This window comes from Pantherophis guttatus, chromosome 2 (assembly GCF_059756535.1).
Source record: "Pantherophis guttatus breed Tessera chromosome 2, ASM5975653v1, whole genome shotgun sequence".
Classification (NCBI taxonomy): domain Eukaryota; kingdom Metazoa; phylum Chordata; class Lepidosauria; order Squamata; family Colubridae; genus Pantherophis; species Pantherophis guttatus.
Genome location: NC_142064.1, coordinates 268668524 through 268690610, shown reverse-complemented (window position 1 = coordinate 268690610; position 22087 = coordinate 268668524). Strand labels below are relative to the sequence as shown.

The 22087-nt window shown below is 44.9% G+C and overlaps 1 protein-coding gene across 1 annotated transcript; it reads right to left on the bottom strand.

Moving 5' to 3' along the window:
* Positions 1 to 950: 950 nt before the first annotated feature.
* LOC148115851 (uncharacterized) lies at positions 951 to 19427 on the bottom strand. Its single transcript, XM_087884222.1, has 6 exons — positions 19269 to 19427; positions 15299 to 16053; positions 12618 to 12717; positions 11720 to 11787; positions 8367 to 8493; positions 951 to 5190 (listed from the first exon to the last, which is right to left on the bottom strand). Exons 2-6 carry the CDS (start codon positions 16019 to 16021, stop codon positions 3863 to 3865), a joined length of 2346 nt encoding a protein of 781 aa, XP_087740348.1. The 5' UTR covers positions 16022 to 16053; positions 19269 to 19427; the 3' UTR covers positions 951 to 3862.
* Positions 19428 to 22087: the final 2660 nt, after the last annotated feature.

The following is a 22087-nucleotide window of genomic DNA, read 5'->3' as shown; positions in this document are numbered from 1 at the left end:
GCTCTGGAGCTTGGGGAGAGCAAAAAAACAGGCCGACTGGGCCCACTGTGCCAAAAGCGGGGGGAACGCAGGAATCACGCACATGCGCGGGAGGGCAGGGCGCATAGAATTATGTGTGGGCACGTGCGTGACCCCCCCCCGTGCTCCTCCCGCTTTTGGCACGCAATGGCAAAAAGGTTAGCTATCACTGGTCTAGTCTCTTCTTAAAAACGCCCACACTCGCCTCTAAAGTCAAAACTGTTCCACTGGTTAATTGTCCTCACTTTAGGAAGTTTCTCTTTAATTCCAGGTTGCTTCTCTTTGATTACTTTCCAACCAGTTTTTTGTCCTGCCCTCTGGTGCTTTGGAGAATAATTTGACCCCCCTCCTCTTTGTGGCAGCCTCTCAAATACTGGAATACTGCTATCATGTCACCCCTAATTCTTTTCCTTAGACTAGTCAAACCCAAATCCTGCAACCGTTCTTCGTATGTTTTAGTCTCCAGGCCTTTGATCATTTTAGTTGCTCTTCTCTGAACTTTTTCCAAAGTCTCAACATCTTTTTTTGTAGTATGGTGACCAAATTAGGTTGCAGTATTCCAGGTGTGGTCTTACTAGGGTTTTGGAAAGCGGTACTAATACTTCATGTGATTCTGATTCTATGCCTATTTATTTATTTATTTATTTATTTAATTTATTTAATTTATATACCGCCCTACTCCCGAAGGACTCAGGGCGGTGAACAGCCAAACAGTAAAAATACATAAATACAAAATTTAAAAACAAAGTAAAATCGAATTAAACAAATTTGGCCCAAACATATTAAAACCCCAATCATTTAAAAAAACCAATTAAAATTTGTGTAATTAAAAAGAGGAAAAAGATTAGGCCAGGCCCGCCTGGTGGAATAAAAAAGTCTTAAGACCTTATACAGCCCAGGATTCTATTATTAATTTAGGTAAGACAATTCTACAATTTTTTATTTTATTTATTCAAGAAATTTTTATACTGCCCATCTCATCTGCATACCTCTGGGCAGTTTGCAAATAAAAACATAATACAGTATTTGGAAACATAAAAGGGGCATTTGTGCCAACAAGTGTAAAGCAGGTCTGTGCCATAAGAAGCACGTTGTCTCTCAGTGCTACTCCGAAACTAGCTAAATAAATATAACCCTGGTCAAATAAATGAGATATATCTGATTTCATTTTTCAAAATGCTTTTCCTTCATCACAGGTGTGCTCTTGCGATTTGGGATAATGATCCTGGACAAAAATTGGAAATAATAATACAGGTAGGCCTCAAGTTACGACTACAATGGAGTCCAAAATTTATGCTGCTTTAAGTAAAACATTTGTTAAATGAGTTTTGCCCCAATTTTACGGCTTTTCTTGCCACAGTTGTTAAATGAATCATTGCATTTGTAAAGTGAGCAACCTGGTTCTTAAGCGAAACTGGATTTCCTGTGGATTTTGCTGGTCGGGAGGTCGCAAAAGCAGACCACAGGACCCTGCAGCCATCATAAATATGAACCAGTGGCCAAGCGTCTGAATTTTGATCAGGTGACCATGGGGAGGCGGCAACGGTTGTGTGTGTGAAAAATGGTCGTAAGTCACTTCAGTGCCGTTGTAACTTTTGAATGGTCACTAAATGAATTGTTGTAAGTCGAGGACTACCTGTGATTCATAAAATACGTAATTGTCATTAAAACGTTTGACGTTTCCTTTTTGAGTTAAAGGCTTACTGGTAGTACTCAAGTTACGACCGTAACTGAAGCTGGCAAAGTATGGTCATACGTTATAAGGGTCGTAAATCAGATCACCACATTATCCGGTTCCATTTTTACAACCTTTTGCGTGGTGTTCTTTATGTTACGGGTCTCCAACCATGGCAGCTTTAAGCCTGGCGGACTTTAACTCCCAGAATTCCCAGCTTTGCTGGCTAGGGAATTCTGGGAGTTGAAGTCCACCAGGCTTAAAGTTGCCAAGGTTGGAGACTCCTGCCTTATGCAATCCTTTGTTCCCTATTACAGGGGTCTCCCACCCTGGCAACTTTAAGATTTGTGGACTTCAATTCCCAGAGATCCCCAGAACTCTGGGAGTTGAAGTCCACAAGTCTTAAAATTTATTTATTTATTATCCACAAGTCTTAAAAGTTTATTCATTTATTCAATTTATATACCGCCCCTCTCCGAAGACCCAGGGCGACCCAAGTTGCCAAGGTTGGAGACCCCTGCCCTATGAGGCTTTTTTTTGCTGGAAAAAAGGAAGTAAACGCCATCTTGGTTGTTTTAATTTTCTTTGGTTGGCTTTGCCTCTCACAACGCCTGATACAAACAACAGACAGGTAGTCCTCAACTTGTAACCATTTGTTTAGTAACCATTCAAAGTTACTACAGCACTGAAAAAAAGTGACTTATAATTGGTTTCCACACCTATGACCATAGTCCTTGACTTATGACCATAACTGAATCCAAAAAATTCTGTTGCCGAGTGAGACATTTGTTAAGTGAATTTTGCCCCGTTTACTTTACTTAACTTTTATTAGACTTCTATACCGCCCTTCTCCCGAAGGACTCAGGGCGGTGTACAGCCATATTAAAACACATAAAATTTACAAAATTTAAAAACCAGTAAAATCAAATATACAAAAATTTGGCCCACAAATTTAAAAACTTACATACACCCATTAAAATTCATATTCATGTTAGGCCAGCCCGGCTTGTTGAAACAAGAGGGTCTTCAGGGCGCGGCGAAAGGTGCGCAGGTCGGGGATCATACGCACATCTAGGGGCAGCTCGTTCCAGAGGGCTGGTGCCCCCACAGAGAAGGCTCTCCCCTTGGGCGTCACCAGTTGACATTGTTTGGCCGACGGCACCCTGAGGAGCCCCTCTCTGTGGGAGCGTATTGGCCGGTGAGAGGCTGTTGGCGGCAGAAAGCAGTCTCGTATATACCCCGGTCCTAAGCCATGGAGCGCTTTAAAGGTGGTGACCAACACCTTGAATCGCACCCGGAAGACCACTGGGAGCCAGTGCAGCTCGCGCAGGAGAGGTGTTACATGGGAGCGACGAGTCGCCCCCATAATCACCCGCGCGGCCGCATTCTGGACCAGTTGGCGCCTCCAAGTGCTCTTCAAGGGGAGCCCCATGTAGAGAGCGTTACAGTAGTCCAGACGGGACTTGATGAGGGCATGAGTGACTGTGCGCAGGGCATCCAGGTCCAGAAAGGGACGCAACTAGTGTATCAGGCGAACCTGATAAAAAGCTCCCCTGGCCATGGCCGTCATGTGATCTTCCAAAGATAGCCGTGTATCCATTTAACGAATATTCCTGCCACGGTTAGGGTTAGTGCTTAGTGACCATTCGAAGCCGTGGTGGGTTGCTCCAGGTTCTTTAGAACCAGTAGTAAAAACGGTGGGAAGCTCCGCCCACCCACCCAGACGTCATAATTGACCCGTCTGTGCATATGCAGAAGCTTCTGCACATGCGCACGCTCCCCCACTTGATTCGAAGTTAAAACGGCACTGAAAAAAGTGACTTATGACCGTTGTCCCACACTTACGACTGTTACAGCATCCCCATGGTCACATGATCAACATTCAGATGCTCGACAACCGACTCGTATTTATGACCATTGCAGTATCCTGGGATCATGTGATCGTCTTGCGTGATCTTCTGACAAGCAAAGTCAAGGGGGAAGCCAGATTCGCTTAACAACCCTGTGACTAATTTAATAACGTCAGTGATTCACTTAACAACGGTGGCAAGAATGTTGGTTAAATGGGGCAAAATTCACTTAACCAATGTCTCACTCAGCAACGGAAACGTTGGACTCGATGGTGGTCGTAAGTCGAGGACTACCTATATAGCTGAGGTTGACCACTCCTCAAAATTCTGGCTTCCCAGGCTTCTTCCCCAAATTGGGGGCGTACGTGTGGTCCTTCACCAAGGTGACATCTTGTGCCATATTAAGGTTGTCTCTAGCATGGATTCTCTGATGGGTTTTCAAATTTCCCATCTGACTGAAGCTTTTTCCGCACTGGGTACATTTATACGGCGTCTCTCCAGTGTGGATCCTCTGATGTATCTTCAAAACATTGGTATGAGTAAAGCATTTCCCACACTGAGAACATTTATACGGTCTCTCTCCGGTATGAGTCCGCTGATGTCTCTTCAGAATCCCCGTTTCCCGGAAGCACTTGTCACAATGGGAACATTTGTAAGGTTTCTCTCCGGTGTGAATGCGCTGGTGTTTCCTCAAAGTTCCCATTAGGTTGAAGCCTTTCCCACACTGCGAACACTTGTACGGGGTCTCCCCAGTGTGGATTCGGAGATGCCTCTTCAAAATCCCCGTCTCCCTGAAGCATTTCCCACACTGAGTGCATTTGTAAGTCTCCCCAGTGTGAGTCCTCTCGTGGATCTTCAAACAGTTGGTGTGACTGAAGCATTTCCCACAGTGGGAGCATTTGTAGGGTCTCTCGCCGGTGTGAATCCTTTGGTGGGTCTTCAGGTTTCCCGACTGGTTGAAACACTTTCCACACTGTAGACATTTGTACGGCTTCTCCCCGGTGTGAATTTTCTGGTGCTGCTTCCAGTATTTGGCTTTATTGAAGCATTTCCCACACTGGGAACATTCGTACCATCCTTCTTCGGTTTTGCAAGTGGGAATTTTGCTGAGCGAGTTCACACCGCTCTTGGTTTTGGCATGTTCAGAAGAGTGACGTGTTTCTCCAAGATGGCTGCTTGGATATGCGTTCGTGTTATTAACCACTGCACTGCCAGAGATTTCAAACCTTTTCTCATTTATGAAGTTTCTCTCTTTTTGATTCGTGCTTGAAGTACACTCGTAGCTGTCCTCAAACCTCCGAGGATGTTGCTCTAATTTCTCTGTAGAAGGCACCTCATTCAGCTCCATGTGGTAGAGGTATCTTCTATCACACTGGGAGAATAAGGACATATTGTTCTCCTTGGAAATAGCAGCCTTTTCAGCAGTAATAGCAGTAGTCAATTCCTGTTGTAATGAAATATCTTGGTTCTCACACCCCAGGGAGGGCTTCTGCTGCTGCTCTCTTAACTTGTAACCTTCTTCCTCCATTTCTAATTTTATTGGCAGATTCCCAGAACTAAACTGTTGATCTCTCCTGCGTGTTGATTCCGGTTCCTCTCCTCGATTCTCAGAATTCTTCATTTTGAACTCTGTTCCCAATCTGCTCTCTAGAGGAAGAGAAGAGAAAAATTAACCAGAGTCGTTTTCATTCAAGTGAACAAGAAATATACAGGTAGTCTGCAACTTACAACAGTTCGTTTAGTGACTGTTTGAAGTTACAATGGCACTGAAAAAAGCGACTTACGATCATTTTTCACACTTATAACCTTTGCAGCATCCCCATGGTCATGAGATGAAAATTCAGACGCTTGGCAACTGACTCACATTAATGACGGTTGCTGTGCCCCGGGGTCACATGATCCCCTTTTGCGACCTTCTGACTAGCAATGTCAATGGGAAAGCCAGATTCACTTAACAACCAGGTTACTACTTAAACAACTGCAGCGTGTCAACTCTCAAAGCATCCCTGGCCTGGTCTTGAGTTGCCAAAGGCAAGGGGGAATGGGAGAACGGCGAAGCAGCACGGCAGCCAAAAACAAAAGCACATTCCAGCCATCTCTCTATCAAGGCCGTATCCGCAGTAACCCACAGTAGCCAGAGGGGAATGATCTCTATAACCTGCGAAATTGCTTCATTGGAGAATGTGATTGATGACACATCTTGGGGAGAGGGAGGAAACAGGGTAAGAGCTGGAACGTAAATTATGTGGGGTCAGAGTTGGCTTCACTTGGAATGTGCTGACATGAAGCTTCTAATAAATAACACTGATTTCTAGCAAAATGTTTTTGTAAATCATGGCCATGTGACCGCATGCTGCAAATGGCCATAAATATGGGCAGGTTGCCAAGCACTCAAAATGTGATCATGTGACTGCAAGGGGAAGGGCCGGCCATTGGAACTTTGAATCCAGATCATTTAAGTAGCTCTAAGGAGGCCCGTCATAACTTCAAATGGTCACTGGTTGTAAGTCAAGGACTTCCTGTACGGAACTCCACACATACTCCAGGCCATGCTTTAGCTACATCACTTAATAAAAATATTACTTGCTAAGAAGGTTAGAAAATTTGGGTATGTCTTTCTGACGGCATGATAAGCCATTCTCACAAACATGTCTTCTGGATTTTCCTTCACTATACAGTCTCTGTCAAGGATGAAACTTTGGCAGCTACGTGCTTCATTTCAACTTGCCGTTGGAGTAGGGTAGGGAGGTGTTGCTTCAGAATGGGTTAGATCAGTGATGGCGAACCTTTTCGGCACTGAGTGCCAAAAAGGTCACAGGGAAATGTCGTGCGCAAGTGTGCTTGTCAAGGTTGCGCTCCGGAATAGCCAAACTTCTGGATTCTAGTGCACATGTGCACCCGACGATCAGCTGGCTGGGGTGCATGCGCAGGCCGATTTTTGGCACTGCTGCAGATATAAAGGGATTGTGCTCCGGAAAAGCTGAATTTCTGGGTTCTAGCGCGTATGCGTGCCCGACAATCCGCTGGCTGGCGCACATGCGCACACCAGTTTTTGGCATTGCCACACGCACGGACAGCTGATCGGCGCGCGCATATGCGTGCCAGAAACCCAAAAGGCAAATAGGCAAGGCCATGCGTGCCGGGCAATATGGCTTCACATGCCACTTCAGGCAGGCTTGTCATAACCATCACAGGTTAGATGGAAAAACAAAACCTCTACAATTCAGCTGAAGAATGAGAGCCTGAAACCTTGTCAAGGACATCATAACAGGTGTGGCGTTGAAACAGACGGTTCCCATAACAAAGTGAACTTGTTTACATGGACTATGTGAGAGGTTGGGGGTTTGGCTGGGAAAATTATTGTTTAATTCTATGAACTGGTATTTGGGAACCTGAATTAGTTTTTCTTCAACATTACCATGCAGTGTATTCAATAAACAGTAAGATTTTAGGAAATGGAATGAACCTGGAGTTTTATGTGGATTCTCGAGCCAGATCTTGACAGTGTCCTTCTCTTTCCTATAGGATCACACCAACTCCTGCTTTCATCTAGAGCAAGGATCCTTAACCTGTGGGTCGTGAGGTTTGCAACTGCGCCATGGAAATGGCCAGCAAGCACAGGGACGTACCTTCTCTCTTGCACGAGCAGTGGGAGAGCGTGTACATGCTTCATTTGCGTGAGTGGCAGGCACGGGTGCACGCTGCTTGCGCAAATGGAGCCATGTGTGCGCTTGCTGGCCACTTGCGTGAACCATCCCCTCCCCCCACTGGTCCGCAAAGCTAGAAACGTTGAGGAACTCTGATCTAGAGCAGTGTTCTGCCCCAGCTGCGGACCCAAAGAACGCAGCACACACAAAGTTTGTACAAACCTTAGTTTACTAAATTAAATCAGTCTTTTTCAAACAAAGGCTGTTAATGAACTTTCTTAACAGCCTACAAGAATCCAAAGAATAAATAATCGTAATCTTACTAGGATTGGCAGAAAGCCCAGAAGCAATTTGCAGGACACTGATAAAAGAACTAAGATCCAGACGCGAAGGAGAGTGAACTAAGTTGTTCCCTGCAAATTGCCTCAGTCGTCGTCATTCCTTAAATAGGCTAAGGGAGTGGCCAATTAGCCCCAAGCCTTACTCTCGAGGAGACCTCCTCCTGAGGAGCCACTCCTGCCTTTTGGCAGCTCTGCGCGCACGTGCATCGAGAAGAGGCTCCTCCTCTTCTTCCTCTTCACTTATAGGACCTTCTGGTGGTTCTGAAGGCCCTGACTGAATCCCCGCTTCTGGCACCACATCTTCTCCAGCCTCCTCATTGTCCGACTCGAGTGCCAGCGGCACAGGCTGCTGGCGCAGCACTACACCAGCCTCCTCGCTGTCGGAATCAGCTACAATCCACACAGGCCGCTGACGGGCCACAACAAGCAGGGAGTCTCCTAAATTGGCAACTTTTAAGACTTGTGGACTTCAACTCCCAGAATTCCCCAACCGGACAACTTTCTAAACCCCTGATCTAGAACTGTGCAGTGTGAGGCTGTAAAGCACCAACCATACCGTTAGCCACGCCGTAGATTTGTTTTCTTCACAGCCACCTTAAATCGCTATATTTAAAAATATCTTGTGAAAATTCTTTGCACGGTTACTTTTCCAGCTTGCCTTCCTAGCACATCCATTCAAAATTACTCAGAATACATAAGAATCTATTTATTCCTGGCTTCTTTTGAGATTAGCTTAGAGAACATCTGAATACGTTCTCATGGTGCCATTCACCTCCCCAAAGGAAAACTGGTTCCTTTGCTATGATGGCTGAATTAGTGCCTTGTTTCTCCTTACCTAAACTACCTATGTTCTCACGTTCCTCTTGCAGGACTTGCCAGGCGACAGGTTGTGGACCTGGCTGTGTGGGCTTCCACTCGGTTGCCTGCAAACACGCCTCGGTCTCCTTGAGGCCCATGAATTCCTATAAAGAATAAGAGGCAGCCAAGACCTTCCCATCAGAGATTCTGCTGCAGAAAAACAGGATTAAGGTAAAGCTTCACATTCACTGCAAAATCTGGAACAATTAATATTACAAAAAATCAGATCACTGAACAAGCTTTATAGCAGAGGTCTTCAAACTTGGCAGCTTTAAGACTTGTGAACTTCAATTCCCAGAATTCTCCAGCCAGCTATGCTTGTTGAAGTCCACAAGTCTTAAAGCTGCCAAGTTTGAAGACCTCTGCTATAAAGCTTGTTCAGCCCATTTGTTTAGTGACTGTTTGAACATACAACACTGAAAAAAGCACTGAAAAAATTTACTTATGATTGTTTCCCCCGCTTATGACCGTTGCAACATCTCTGCAGTCATGTGATTAAAATTCAGACACTTCAAAACAGGCATGTATTTATGACAGTTGCTGTGTCCCCGTCAATGGTGAAATGTAAAATTTGTTACTACCGGTTCTATGGGTGTGGCTTGGGTTTTTTTTAATATGACTGAGTGGGCGTGGACAACTTTTTTTTTTAACTTTTAAAACCATTTTTTCTACAACCTCTTCAGCTGAAGGTTGTTTAAAAAAATGCTTTTAAAGCCTCTGACGATCCCAGCTGACTTGCCTGATTGGCAGAGGCTTTATTTTTTTTTAAAAAAGCCTCTGACGATCCCAGCTGACTTGCCTGATTGGCAGAGGCTTTATTTTTTTTAAAAAAAGCCTCTGACGATCCCAGCTGACTTGCCTGATTGGCAGAGGCTTTATTTTTTTTTAAAAAAGCCTCTGATGATCCCAGCTGACTTGCCTGATTGGCAGAGGCTTTATTTTTTTTTTAAAAAGCCTCTGACGATCCCAGCTGACTTGCCTGATTGGCAGAGGCTTTATTTTTTTTTTAAAAAGCCTCTGATGATCCCAGCTGAGCCACGCGATCATCAGAGGCTTTTTTTTTTTACTTTTAAAAGCATTTTTAGGCCAAAGAGATTGTAGAAAAAATGCTTTTAAAAATTAAAAAAAGCATCTGATGATTGTGCGGCTCAGCTGGGCAATGGGGGGGGGGCAGGGATTTTTGCTACCGGTTCTCCGAACCACCCGCCTCCATCGCTACCGGATTGGGCGATCTGGTCCGAACCGGGAGCATTTCACCCCTGGTCCCTGTGTTACTAACTTAAGAACAGCAGTGGTTCACTTAAGAACCCGGTGGTCTTCCAGGTGCGCTTCAAGGTTTTGGTTACCACCTTTAAAGCGCTCCATGGCTCAGGACCTGGGTACTTGCGGGACTGCCTATTACCACCAATAGCCTCCCACCGGCCAGTACGCTCCCATAGAGGGGCTCCTCCGGGTGCCGTCGGTCAAACAATGCCGACTGGCGGCCCCCAGGGGGAGAGCCTTCTCTATGGGGGCACCTACTATCTGGAACGAGCTCCCCCCGGAGATACGGAGGATCCCGGATCTGCGCACCTTCCGCCGCGCTCTAAAGACCTTATTATTTCACCAGGCGGGCCTGGCCTAATTTTCTCCCTCTTTTATAAAAGATTTTTAATTTTTTAATATCTTTTAGTATTTTATATATTCAAATTTTAAAATTGGTTTTAAATAGTTTGGGGTTTTAATTTGTCTGGGCCAAAACTATTTAATTTGATTTTAATTCTACTTTTAAATTTTGTATGTATGTGTTTTATTGTTTGGCTGTGCACCGCCCTGAGTCCTTCGGGAGTAGGGCGGTATAGAAATAAAATAAAATAAATAAATAAATAAATAAACCGTGGCAAGAAAGGCCGTAAAATGGGGCAAAACTCATTTAACAACAGTCTTGTTTAACCATGGAAACATTGTGGTCATTAAGTCGAGCACTATCTGTAATCTGGCAACAGGCGGTCTTTGAATTTGTAATGGTATAAGAAAATGGCCTTGGGAGACAGGAGGAGGAGCCACAGAGACAACAATCAGACAAGAGGGAGCTAAGCCTGTGGCAGGAATGGGATGTGGAAAATGTCTCAGAAGGGATGCTCCCTAGTTTCTTGGTTTGTAAATGCAAGAGGGGGGAGAGATGTATAGGTAAACCTTGATTTACAGCAGTTCATTTAGTGACCATTCAAAGTTAACAACAGCTCTGAAAAAAGGGACTTGTGATCGTTTCTCACACTTATGACTGTTGCAGCATCCCCACGGTCAAGGGATTTATATTGGGACACTTGACAACTGGTTCATATTTACGACGGTGTGCAGTGTCCTCGGGTCGTATGATCCCTTTTTGCGACCACCTGACAAGCGAAGTCAATGGAGAAGCCAGATTCACTTCGCAACTATGTTCCTAACTCATCGATTGCTGAGATTCATTCAACAACTGTGGCAAGGAAGGTCGTAAAATGGGACAAGGCTGTCCTCAATCTTACAAATCTGAAAATACATCTCTTCTCAACTAATCCACGCTAACAAGTCAATAGCTGGGATTCCAGTTAAAAATAATACAAACCAATTAATGTTTAATCTAAACGTTTTTCAATCCTGACAACTTTACGTTCAGTGGACTTCAACTCCCAGAATTCCTCACTGAGCATCCTGGGAATTCTGGGAGTTGAAGTCCACACATCTTAAAATTGCCAAGATTGAAAAACTCAGATCTGAAGGGAATAGAATAGAATAGAATAGAATAGAATAGAATAGAATAGAATAGAATAGAATAGAATTTTTTATTGGCCAAGTGTGATTGGACACACAAGGAATTTGTCTTTAATGCAAAATGCAAATGCTCTTAGTGTACATAAAAGAAAAGATACGTTCATCAAGAATCCTAAGGTACAACACTTAATGATAGTCATAAGGTACAAATTAGCAATCAGGAAACAATATCAATATAATACATAAGGATACAAGCAACAAAGTTACAGTCATACAGTCATAAATGGGAGATGAGTGACAGGAATGATGGGTGAGAAGACTAATAGTAATGCAGCCTTAGTGAATAGTTTGACAGTGTTGAGGGAATTATTTGTTTAGCGGAGTGATGGCGTTCGGGGAAAAAACTGTTCTTGTGTCTAGTTGTTCTGGTGTCCAGTGCTCTATAGTGTCGTTTTGAGGGTAGGAGTTGAAACAGTTTATGTCCAGGATGTGAGGGGTCTGTAAATATTTTTTACAGGAAAAGCAGCCAAGAATTGGTTTTTATTTTACCCCCAATCTGGTACCAAGCAAACTCTTTCACAAGATTGACATACCCACCTCTCTCACAGCCGTTTGGACCATCCCAAATAATTGGCTGGGGTCGCTCGAGGATTTGATTTCATGTCCTGAAGGCGAGAATCAAGGCATTACAATAAGAACTCATGTCTACCTCTTCCCTCTTTGGTGGTTAGAAATAGAACAGCATAAAAAGATTTGTCATTTTTAAAGTATTGAGTAAGACAGAATCCTTGCAGAATAAGTTTTATAGCGATGGGAAAACCCTTAATCTTGAAACCCGTGTGTATCAAACTTTTACATTTTTGATGCCCAATTGCTTTTAGAGCAAGATTTCTAGACCAGGCAAATTCCAGATGTATGATTCCTGAACTTCAAATCCCAGAATTCCTCATCCTTCAAAAAAATAAAATAAAATTGAGAGTTGGAAGTCCACATATCTGAGAACCAGAGGTGGGTTTCAGCAGGTTCTGGAGAACTGGTAGCAGAAGTTTTGAGTAGTTTTGGAAAACTGATAGTAAAAATTCTGACTGGCCCCACCCTCATCTATTCTCTGCCTCCCGAGTCCCAGCTGATCGGGAGGAAATGGGGATTTTGCAGTAACCTTCCCCTGGAGTGGGGAGGGAATGGAGATTTTACAGTATAGTTTCCGTGCCACGCCCACCAAGCCACGCCCACCGAACCGGTGGTAAAAAATTTTGAAACCCACCACTGCTGAGAGCTGTCAAAGGTAGGAAAAACTGCTTTAGATTCTGTCCATCACAAAGGGTTTTTTCCCCGTTTTCTGCTTATTCACATTCACGAATGTGAACTAGTTGAATGTTAATATTGTGTTAACGCTATAAGACTCTTCTCTTTGTTAAACATTTAGTGTATTTTCACTGCTGTCGTTTGTAAATGTTTACTGCATTGCCAATGCCTTTATGCAGGATGTTCTTACCCGGCATGCTGATTTCCACTTCTTCATTTTCTCTCTTCACAGCCTCCAAGGTCTCTTTCTCTGAATATAAGAAATCGACATGTTCTTCATTCATTGAGCCCTGAAAGAGTAACACACTCCTTCTCACAACAACGGGACTCCTTTGCTCACCATCACACAAAAGTCTCTCAGGGGTGCCCCAAGGCCCACAAGCAGGGGTGAAATGCTCCCAGTTCGGACCGGATCGCCCGATCCGGTAGCGATGGCGTCGGGTGATTCGGAGAACCGGTAGCAAAAATCCCTGCCCCCCCCCATGCCCAGCTGAGCCGCGCGGATCATCAGAGGCTGTTTTTTTTAAACTTTTAAAAGCATTTTTTCTACAACCTCTTCGGCTGAAAAAATGCTTTTAAAAGTAAAAAGAAAAAAAAAGCCTCTGATGATCGCGCGGCTCAGCTGGGATCGTCAGAGGCTTTTCAAAGCATTTTTTTCTGCAACCCCTTCGGCCGAAGAGGTTGTAGGGAAAAAAATGCCTTTAAAAGCCTCTGGCAATCCCAGCTGACTTGCCTGATCGTCAGAGGCTTCTAAAAGCATTTTTTTCTGCAACCTCTTAAGGTTGTAGAAAAAATGCTTTAAAAAAAAAGTTGGCCACACCCACCCAGTCACATTACCACCACCACCACCACCAAGCCACGCCCACAGAACCGGTAGTAACAATTTTAGATTTCACCCCTACCCACAAGAATTGTTGAAGGTCAACCAAGCTACAGTATTAACTCAGTCCTCACAGTTTTGGATTAGTACGGGCGGCCCTCAGGTTATAGCAATAGCCCTTAGACCAGTGATTCTCAACCTTCCTAATGTCACGACCCTTTAATATAGTTCCTCATGTTGTGGTGACCCCCCAACCATAAAATTATTCCTAAAACCATTGAAAATATGTGTTTTCCGATGGTCTTAGGCGACCCCTGTGAAAGGGTCGTTCGATCCCCAAAGGTGTCGCGACCCACAAGTTGAGAACCACTGCCTTAGACTTATATACCACTCTACAGTGCTTTACAGGCCTCTCTAAGCGATTTACAGAATCAGCCTATTGTCCCGAGTCCTCATTTTACCGCCCTTGGAAGGATGGAAGGTCTAGTCAACTTTGAGCCTAATGAGATTCGGAACTGCCAAATTGCTGGCAGCCGGCAGTCAGCAGAAGTAGCCTGCAGTACTACATTTCTAACCACGGCGCCACCGTGGCTCTATGACCACAAATAAGCTCCAAATTTATGTCGCTAAGTAAGACAGTTAAGTGAATTTTGCTCCCTTTTACGATCTTTCTTGCCACAGTTGTTAAGTGAATCACTGTAATTGTTAAGCGAAACATTTGATCATTAAGCGAATCAGGCTTCCTCCATTGACTTGGCTTCTTGGAAGCCAGCTGGGAAGGTTTATAGACGGTGATCACATGACCCCAGGATACTGCACCTGTCATAAATACATGCCAGTTGCCAAGCGTCCAAATTTTGATTGTGCAGATATGGGGAATGCTGCAACGTTGTAACTGTGAAACATGGTCATAAGTCACTTTTTTCAGTGTCTTCCTAACTTTGAACTGTCACTAAATGAATGGTTGTAAGTCAAGGACTTGACTCATGTCCCTCTATTCCAGTGGTTTATAAAATGTTTGACCCAATTATTCCATTTTATGGACTTGAATATTAGACAAGGAATTACAACTTGTTCCTCTACCCAGACAATGATATGATATAGGTCCGTGATGGTGAACCTATGGCACGTGTGCCACAGGTGGCACGCAGAGCCATATCTGTGGGCACGCAAGTGTTGCCTTAGTTCAGCTCCAGCATGCATGCGCATGCCGGCTAACTGATTTTCGGGCCTTCCGAGCCCACCGGAAGTCAGGAAATGGGCCATTGCCGGCCTCCGGAGGGCCTCCAGGAAGGTGGGGAAGGCAGTTTTCGCCCTCCCCAGACTCATAGAAAGGCTCTGGTGCCTGGGGAAGGCAAAAAACAGGACTTTCAGTCCCACCGGAAGTCAGGAAACGAGCCATTTCCGGCCTCTGGAGGGCCTCCAGGGGAGTGGGGAAGGCCATTTTCACCCTCCCCAGACTTCTAGAAAGGCTCTGGAGCCTGGGAAGGGCAAACAACAGGCCTACCACGCCCACCATGCCATTGCGTGACAAAAGCGGGGGGAGTGCGGGGGAAGGGTCGCATGCACAGGGTTGCACGGGCATGCGTGATTGGGTGCATTAAATTATGAGTGTGGGCACGCGCGCATGCGACCCCCCCCATACTCCCCCTGCTTTTGGCACGCAATGGCAAAAAGGTTAGCCATCACTGATATAGGTAGTCCTTAAACTTCATTTAGTCAACATTCAAAGTTAGGATACTGAAAAAAGGGACTTATGACCATTTTTCACATTTACGACTCTTACAGCATCCCCCTGCTGACGTGATCAAAATTTGGATGCTTGGCAACTGATTGATATTTATGACTGTTGCCATGTCCTTGGGTCATGTGATCACTTTTGCGATCTTCTGACAAGCAGTCAATGGGGAAGCCAGATTCACTTAAAACCATGTTACGAACTTACCTGCAGTGATTCACTTATTAAAACTTGCTTAACAACCGTCTCACTTAGCGACAGAAATTTTGGGCTCTATTAGGGTAGAGGACTACCTGTATAACGTCAAACATACCTGATATGACCCTGATTTGGCGTCTTGTTGGTTCCTCAGGAAGTCCTCTACCAGGACCACCGCCTGGGAACAGGTTTCAGGTCTTCTCACTTGAACCCAGCTCTGGAGCTTTGGAGGCAGGCTGGCCAGAAATTGCTCCAGGATCAGCAGCTCCAGGATCTGCTCTTTGGAGCGTCTCTGCGGCTTCAGCCATTGGCAGCAAAGCTCCTGAAGTTGCCTTTGAACCCTTCGTGGGTCTTCCACCTCCTGGCAGCAGAACTGCCTGAAGCGTTGACGCTGGGCCTCCATTTTCGTGGCTTCCCCTTTCAAGATGGCGGCCTTCACCTTCCCATAGTTGTCCCGTTCTCCGATTTCCACCTTCTGAAAAGCCTCTTCGGCTTCTCCGCTCAAGGCCGGCAGGAGACAAGCCACCCACTCTTCTCTCGGCCATTGGCAGGCTTGGGCCACCTCCTCGAAGGAGGCCAGGAAGACCTTGGGGTCTTCCCAGGGAGAGGCTTCCGACATCTTGGACTTGCCTTCTCCTGGGTGAAGTGGTTGCAGAGTCTTGAGGAACTGCTGCCACTGCGATTCCCAGCATTCCTCCATCCCGACGAACGGGGCCCTCTTGTTCTTCTCAAATGCGCCCCATTCCGCTTCTTCCGACGTAAACTGAGGCTGGATCGCAGAGGGGAGTTTTGCAGCGGCTTCCAGTCCTCCTTCTGGATTTAAGACTTGTTTCTCCATTGCCGAGTTATCTGCCGTCAGCCCTCTCAAATCTAAAGGCAGAGAATATTCAAAGTGGATCATTTGGCTATCATTTTAACACTCTGCCGCATTTTAGAGACCCCGTTAACCTTAGAAAAAAGTATTTTTTTTTAAAAAAAAAAAAACAGGTTGTATTTCCTGTACTGGTAGTCCTTGACTTATGACCACTCACTTAGTGATTGTTTGAAGTTACTTACAACCGAGATTCAAAATTCTGGCAATCATCACCCCCTCGGCATTCACATGAACAAACTTAGCAACACGGCTCCATTATCGATATTTGCCATGTCCTGTAGTCATGTGACTCTGTTTTAAGACAGTTTTGCTGAAAACTGCACCTATATACCGAACTACTGAGTCATTTAATGACCATGGTGTTCGCTTAATGACCAAGGCGGGCACAACTGCCAGGCTCGCTTAATAACCACTGCAAAAAAAAAAAGATCATAAAATCAGGTTGCTTATGCCACTGACGACCCATTTTATGACTGCCAGAGTTTAGGACTGTGTTGAGCAGGTTCATTACAGTCGTAAGTCGCAAACTATCTTTACCAAGCCCTCTTTCCTTAGTTAAAAAAATATCAAACCAGATTTCACCAAGAAGCTAACATCACACCTGTAAATCAGCTGTGGATAGAATATCCACTGAAATAATCTAAAGAATTCTTGGGGCAGAAAGAGGACAGAAAACACAGTAAGATATACATTCAATCAGAAATGATTTTCTGGCTTCTGTTTATCTGTTTTATTCATCTCTGGATTTTATTCATTCTCTCTTAACAGCATCATCTCTCCTGGGTTTCTGGAAAGCTTTAAAAAAACAGGGTATGGTCCTAAATCTGGGGTTAGTTTATTGCAGGATCCAATCTGGGTCGGTCACCGGGACCAAAGGTTACCATATGAGGACAAATCATGCATTGCTAATATTGCTTGGAGGTGGGAGATACTTCTAATGTAATCTCCCTGCATGGATTGCCCCTGTGACTATGTAGGACAGACAGGGAGGAGAACATGAGCGAGCAGACGAGGAGAACCAAACTCATTGGTAGCTTCACATTGTAATGAATAACGAGATACATTCAATTTTTCAGTTATTAAGATTGTTGGCCAAGCAGGTACAAAGATAGCCAGGGATATGATTGAAGCCTGAGAAACCAACATCTTGTCAGTCAACAGAAGGGCTGATTTACCACCAGCCCAAAGCAGACATTCCATTAGAGCAGAGGTCTTCAAACTTGACAGCTTTAAGACTTGTGGATTTCAACTCCCAGAATTCTCCAGCCAGCATAGCTGGGAGTTGAAGTCCACAAGTCTTTTTTTTTTTTAATTTGATTTATATGCCGCCCTTCTCCGGAGACTCAGGGCGGCTTACAGTGCGTTAAGCAATAGCCTTCATACTTTTGTATATTTATACAAAGTCAGCTTATTGCCCTCACAAACTGGGTCCTCAATTTACCTACCTTAGAAAGGATGGAAGGCTGAGTCAACCTTGAGCCTTGGTGAGATTCGATCTTACTTTAATTGCAGACAGCTGGTGTTAAATTACAGTGCTTAGTCTGCTGAGACATCCAGGCTCCTTAAAGCTGTCAAGTTTGAAGACTTCTGCATTAGAGAAAAGTTCCCTGAGGACAGGCCCCGGCACAAGTCCAAAAGCTGTGAAGAGTACCCAGATTGGATCCTGCAACATTCTCCCGGGACATTTATATTTTCCTTCATTAATTTATTATTTGTTTAATAGGATCTATTTTTATTTTGTTGGTTTTGCTGTTAGATTATTTTAGTCTGGCCTGTTCGGTTGAGTATTTAACTGTTTTTATGTTTTCTCTGGTTTTGTAGGCCAGCGAAGTCCAGTGGAGTTGGGCTGCTGATACATTTAAATCAATCAATCAATGATTGATTGATTGATTTAAATGGATTGATTGATTGATTGAATCAATCAAATCTATTGGGTTTGCAGGCTGCAGCAAACAACTAACCCTGAGCAGCATCCAATTCCCCAAACCCATCATTTGGGTTTAAAAACACAAAAGAATCCCAAGTTAAAACTAAAATAAGGAACTAGGAAAAGGGGGAGGGATCAAAATTAAATCCAATAAATCTAATCCCTCCCCCCCTCCAGAGGAACAGCTCTCACATTTCCCATCTGAATAAAAACGGATTTTTCCTAACCATCCAAGTAGGAAAAGCAAAACCCTTCACCACTTTTAGGGTTGATCACCGCCCTGCTCCAATGATAGGAACCACCGAAAATCATTGTTGGTGCGGTTCATCCATTTCCCTGATCTGCTACGAGATTTTATTCTGTTTGGGGTTTTATATTTTACATTGTTTTTAGGATTTTTATTGTTATATGTTTTAAATTCTGTGTGCCGCCCCGAGTCCTACAGGAGAAGGGCGGCATATAAATTGAATAAAAATAAAATAAATAAATAAATAAAGAGCCTTGGTAGTACAGTGGTCTAAGGCACCCTATTATTAAACTGGTTATTGAGACCAGCTGCCTGCAATTACTGCAGGTTCGAATCTCTCCAAGGCTCAAGGTTGACTCAGCTTTCCATCCTTTCTAAGGTAGGTAAATTGAGGACCCAGTTGTGGGGGCAATAAGCTGACTTTGTATAAATATACAAAAAAGGATGAAGGCTATTGCTGAGCACATTGTAAGCCGCCCTGAGTCTCCGGAGAAGGGCGGCATATAAATCAATTTTTTTTTTAAAAAAATCATGTTTAGCCTTTTTTCCTTTTATGCCCCACTCCGGGGAAGGGTCCCCTTCTCTCCCCCCAAAATTCCAGAATAGAGCTGGAAGGGACCTTGGAGGTCTTCAAGGGCTTTGCTTCCAGCCGGATTGGGTTGGGGTGGGTCACCGGCAAAAGCTCCGCAGCGATCAGCCCGGGACAGCGAGGGTGGAGGTCTGCACATGGTGCCCCGCGCTGAAGATCCCCGAGCTCCACTGAAAATGCAAGGAATGTAATGCAACGCAAGGAATGCAACGCAAGGAATGCAATGCAACGCAAGGAATGCAATGCAAGGAATGCAATGCAAGAAATGCAATGCAACGCAAGGAATGCAATGCAAGAAATGCAACGCAATGCAATGCAATGCCCGTAATGCGATGCCCGTAGCCCAGACCACCCATCCCCCCATGCAGGGACTCAACACCCCCCATGCAGAATCGCAAGAGGGAAGGCGGCCCTGCTGCAGCCGCGGAGGTCGGAGGAGCCCCCTTACCGCAAGCAGACGAGCGTCCTCCCGTCGGACGATACAGGCGAGACCCCCGGACCTTCTCCGCTCCAGGCAGCCGCTTCGCTCCCTTCCTTCCCCCCCTTTGCTCCGCCTTCCCTTCTCTGGGAGCGCCGCCGCTCAACCAGCGGAAAAGCGCTCGCGGGCGCCCCCTCTCGGATCCCGCCTTCCAAGGCACCCCCGAAAGAAACAAAACGAGGGAGGAATCGCCGTGCTGGGTGGGCTTCGCATTGCTTTCCGGAGGTCGCGTGGTTCAATCAATCAATCAATCAATCAGTCATTTAAGATTAAGAAATAAGCGTTATGGCAAAATAAAATATATAAAATTTCGTTAAAGATGGAAAGAAAAATTGTATAAATTGATGACCGGATCAGGGGCTGTGTTCCAAAAAGATGTAATTTGTCTGTTGAAAAATCAGTCAATCAATCAATCAATCAATCAATCAGAACAGAGTTGGAAGGGACCTTCGAGGTCTTCTAGTCCAACCCCCTGCTCAAGCAGGAGAACCTAAACCATTTATATATAATGGCGGCATATAAATCGAACCAATAAATAAATAAATTTAAAGTATAAACATAAAAGTATAAACATAATTTGAATACATGAAAAGAGTAAGTGAGTCCCTTCAGGGAGAAGGGCGGTATATAAATTAAATAAATAAATAAATAAATAAATAGGAATATTAGTGTAGGAAGTTAGCACCCACCTCTTTCCTGGAAGAGTGAAATATTTTAGGAAATATGAAAAAGGCAGAATATTATATTTCCCTAGATGAGAAATGTATAAGCATGGTTTGAAGCAGCTCCCATCTTCCTGCCCCCCACCCTTTGTCAATGGGCCATTAAGGCCTGGGCCAGTCTATTCTACATAACAGATCTACCTCCTTCAGGCAGAGCCAAAGTAGGAATTGCCAAAGATCCAACAAAGATAGGATTAGCCCTCTACACAATAGCAGCAGAAACTCACCACGTGACCTGGGAAGCACATGTGACCATCAGCCAGCAAGGCTAGCTAAGACCCCCACCCCCTGGGAGTCTGACAACCAATCAGGATACTCTTTTGGGGCCCCAAGAAATGCAGAGCCAGAGAGAGCATAAAAACCCGAGGATTTTCTGTATCTGCCCTTTTTCTGTTCAGGAACTCAAGCCATGTGATCCTGTCCACCATTAAACCATCTTTCCAAGCAGTCTCCATGTCTCCAGTGTCTTTTTCCCCACTTGGAGCAGAACCTAGAAGGATGTTTCTTCCAAAATTAGGACAGGGACAAGTAGGCACGCTGGTGCACTTATGCACGCCCCTGACAGACCTCTTATGAATGGGGTGAGGTCAACAGTAGACAGTTTAAGGTTAAAGTTTTGGGAGTTTGGGGAAGAAACTACAGAGTCAGATAAGTAGTTGTTCCTATTTTTTTCTTAGAAACCTTTCTGGATGAAATTGGTTGTCCAATCTCTTCTTGAAAACCTCCAGTGTTGGAGCACCCACAACGTCTGGTGTCAAGCTGTTCCACTGGTTAATTGTCTTCACTGTTAGGAAGTTTCTCCTTAATCCCAGGTTGCTTCTCCCCTTGATCAGTTTCCATCCATGGCTTCTTCACCTGCTTTCTGGCATCTCTCCCCCAAACATCAGCCCTGCCTCTCCCTGCTCTGCTGCAGCTCCCTCCATTTTAAAGGTTTGTGCAATCGGATGGCACATCGTCCAAGTTGGTTTATACCTGGTGCGGGGGGTGGGGTGGAGTGGAGGAGATGAGCTAAAGGACATGAAGGTGCATGGCTTCCCCGGACGAAAGGTGAACCCCGGAATCTTCAATCAGAATAGATCTGGAAGGGACGTTGGAGGCAGGGGTGAAATGCTCCCGGTTCGGACCGGATTGCCCGATCCGGTAGCGATGGCGGCGGGTGGTTCGGAGAACTGGTAGCAAAAATCCCTGCGCGCCCTCCCCATGCCCAGCTGAGCTGCAGGATTCATCAGAGGCTTTTTTTTTTTTTACTTTTAAAAGCATTTTTTCTACAACCTCTTCGGCTGAAAAAAACACTTTTAAAAGTTAAAAAAAAAGGCTCTGATGATCACGCGGCTCAGCTGGGATCGTCAGAGGCTTTTCAAAGCATTTTTTCTACAACCTCTTCAGCTGAAAAAACGCTTTTAAAAGTAAAAAAAAAAGCCTCTAATGTTTGCGCGGCTCAGCTGGGATCGTCAGAGGCTTTTCAAAGCATTTTTTTCTGCAACCCCTTTGGCCAAAGAGGTTGTAGGAAAAAAAATGCCTTTAAAAGCCTCTGGCGATCCCAGCTGACTTGCTTGATCGTCATAGGCTTCTGTTTATTTATTTATTATTGTAATTTATATGCCGCCTTTCTCCCGAGGGACTCAGGGCGGCTTACAAAAATAACAATTTCCAATACAAATCATAATAAAATTAAAATCAACATCCCAATTAAAACAATTTAAAATTATAACAATGTACACCCAAAACGGATCAGTTGAGTTGACGAAAGAGCCACGTCTTCAGCTAACGACGGAAGGAAAGGAGGTCGGGGGCTATCCTGAGCTCGGTGGGCAATCCATTCCAGAGAGTTGGGGCTCCCACAGAGAACGCTCTCCTCCTGGGGGCCGTCAGCCGACATTGTTTGGCTGATGGCACCCTGAGGAGGCCCACTCTGAGAGAGCGCACAGGACGATGGGAGAGCGGCAGGAGATGGTCCTGCAAATACCCCGGGCCTAAGCCATGAAGGGCTTTATAGGTAAGTACCAGCACCTTGAAACGAATCCGGAACGCCACCGGCAGCCAGTGCAGCTCACGCAGGAGAGGTGT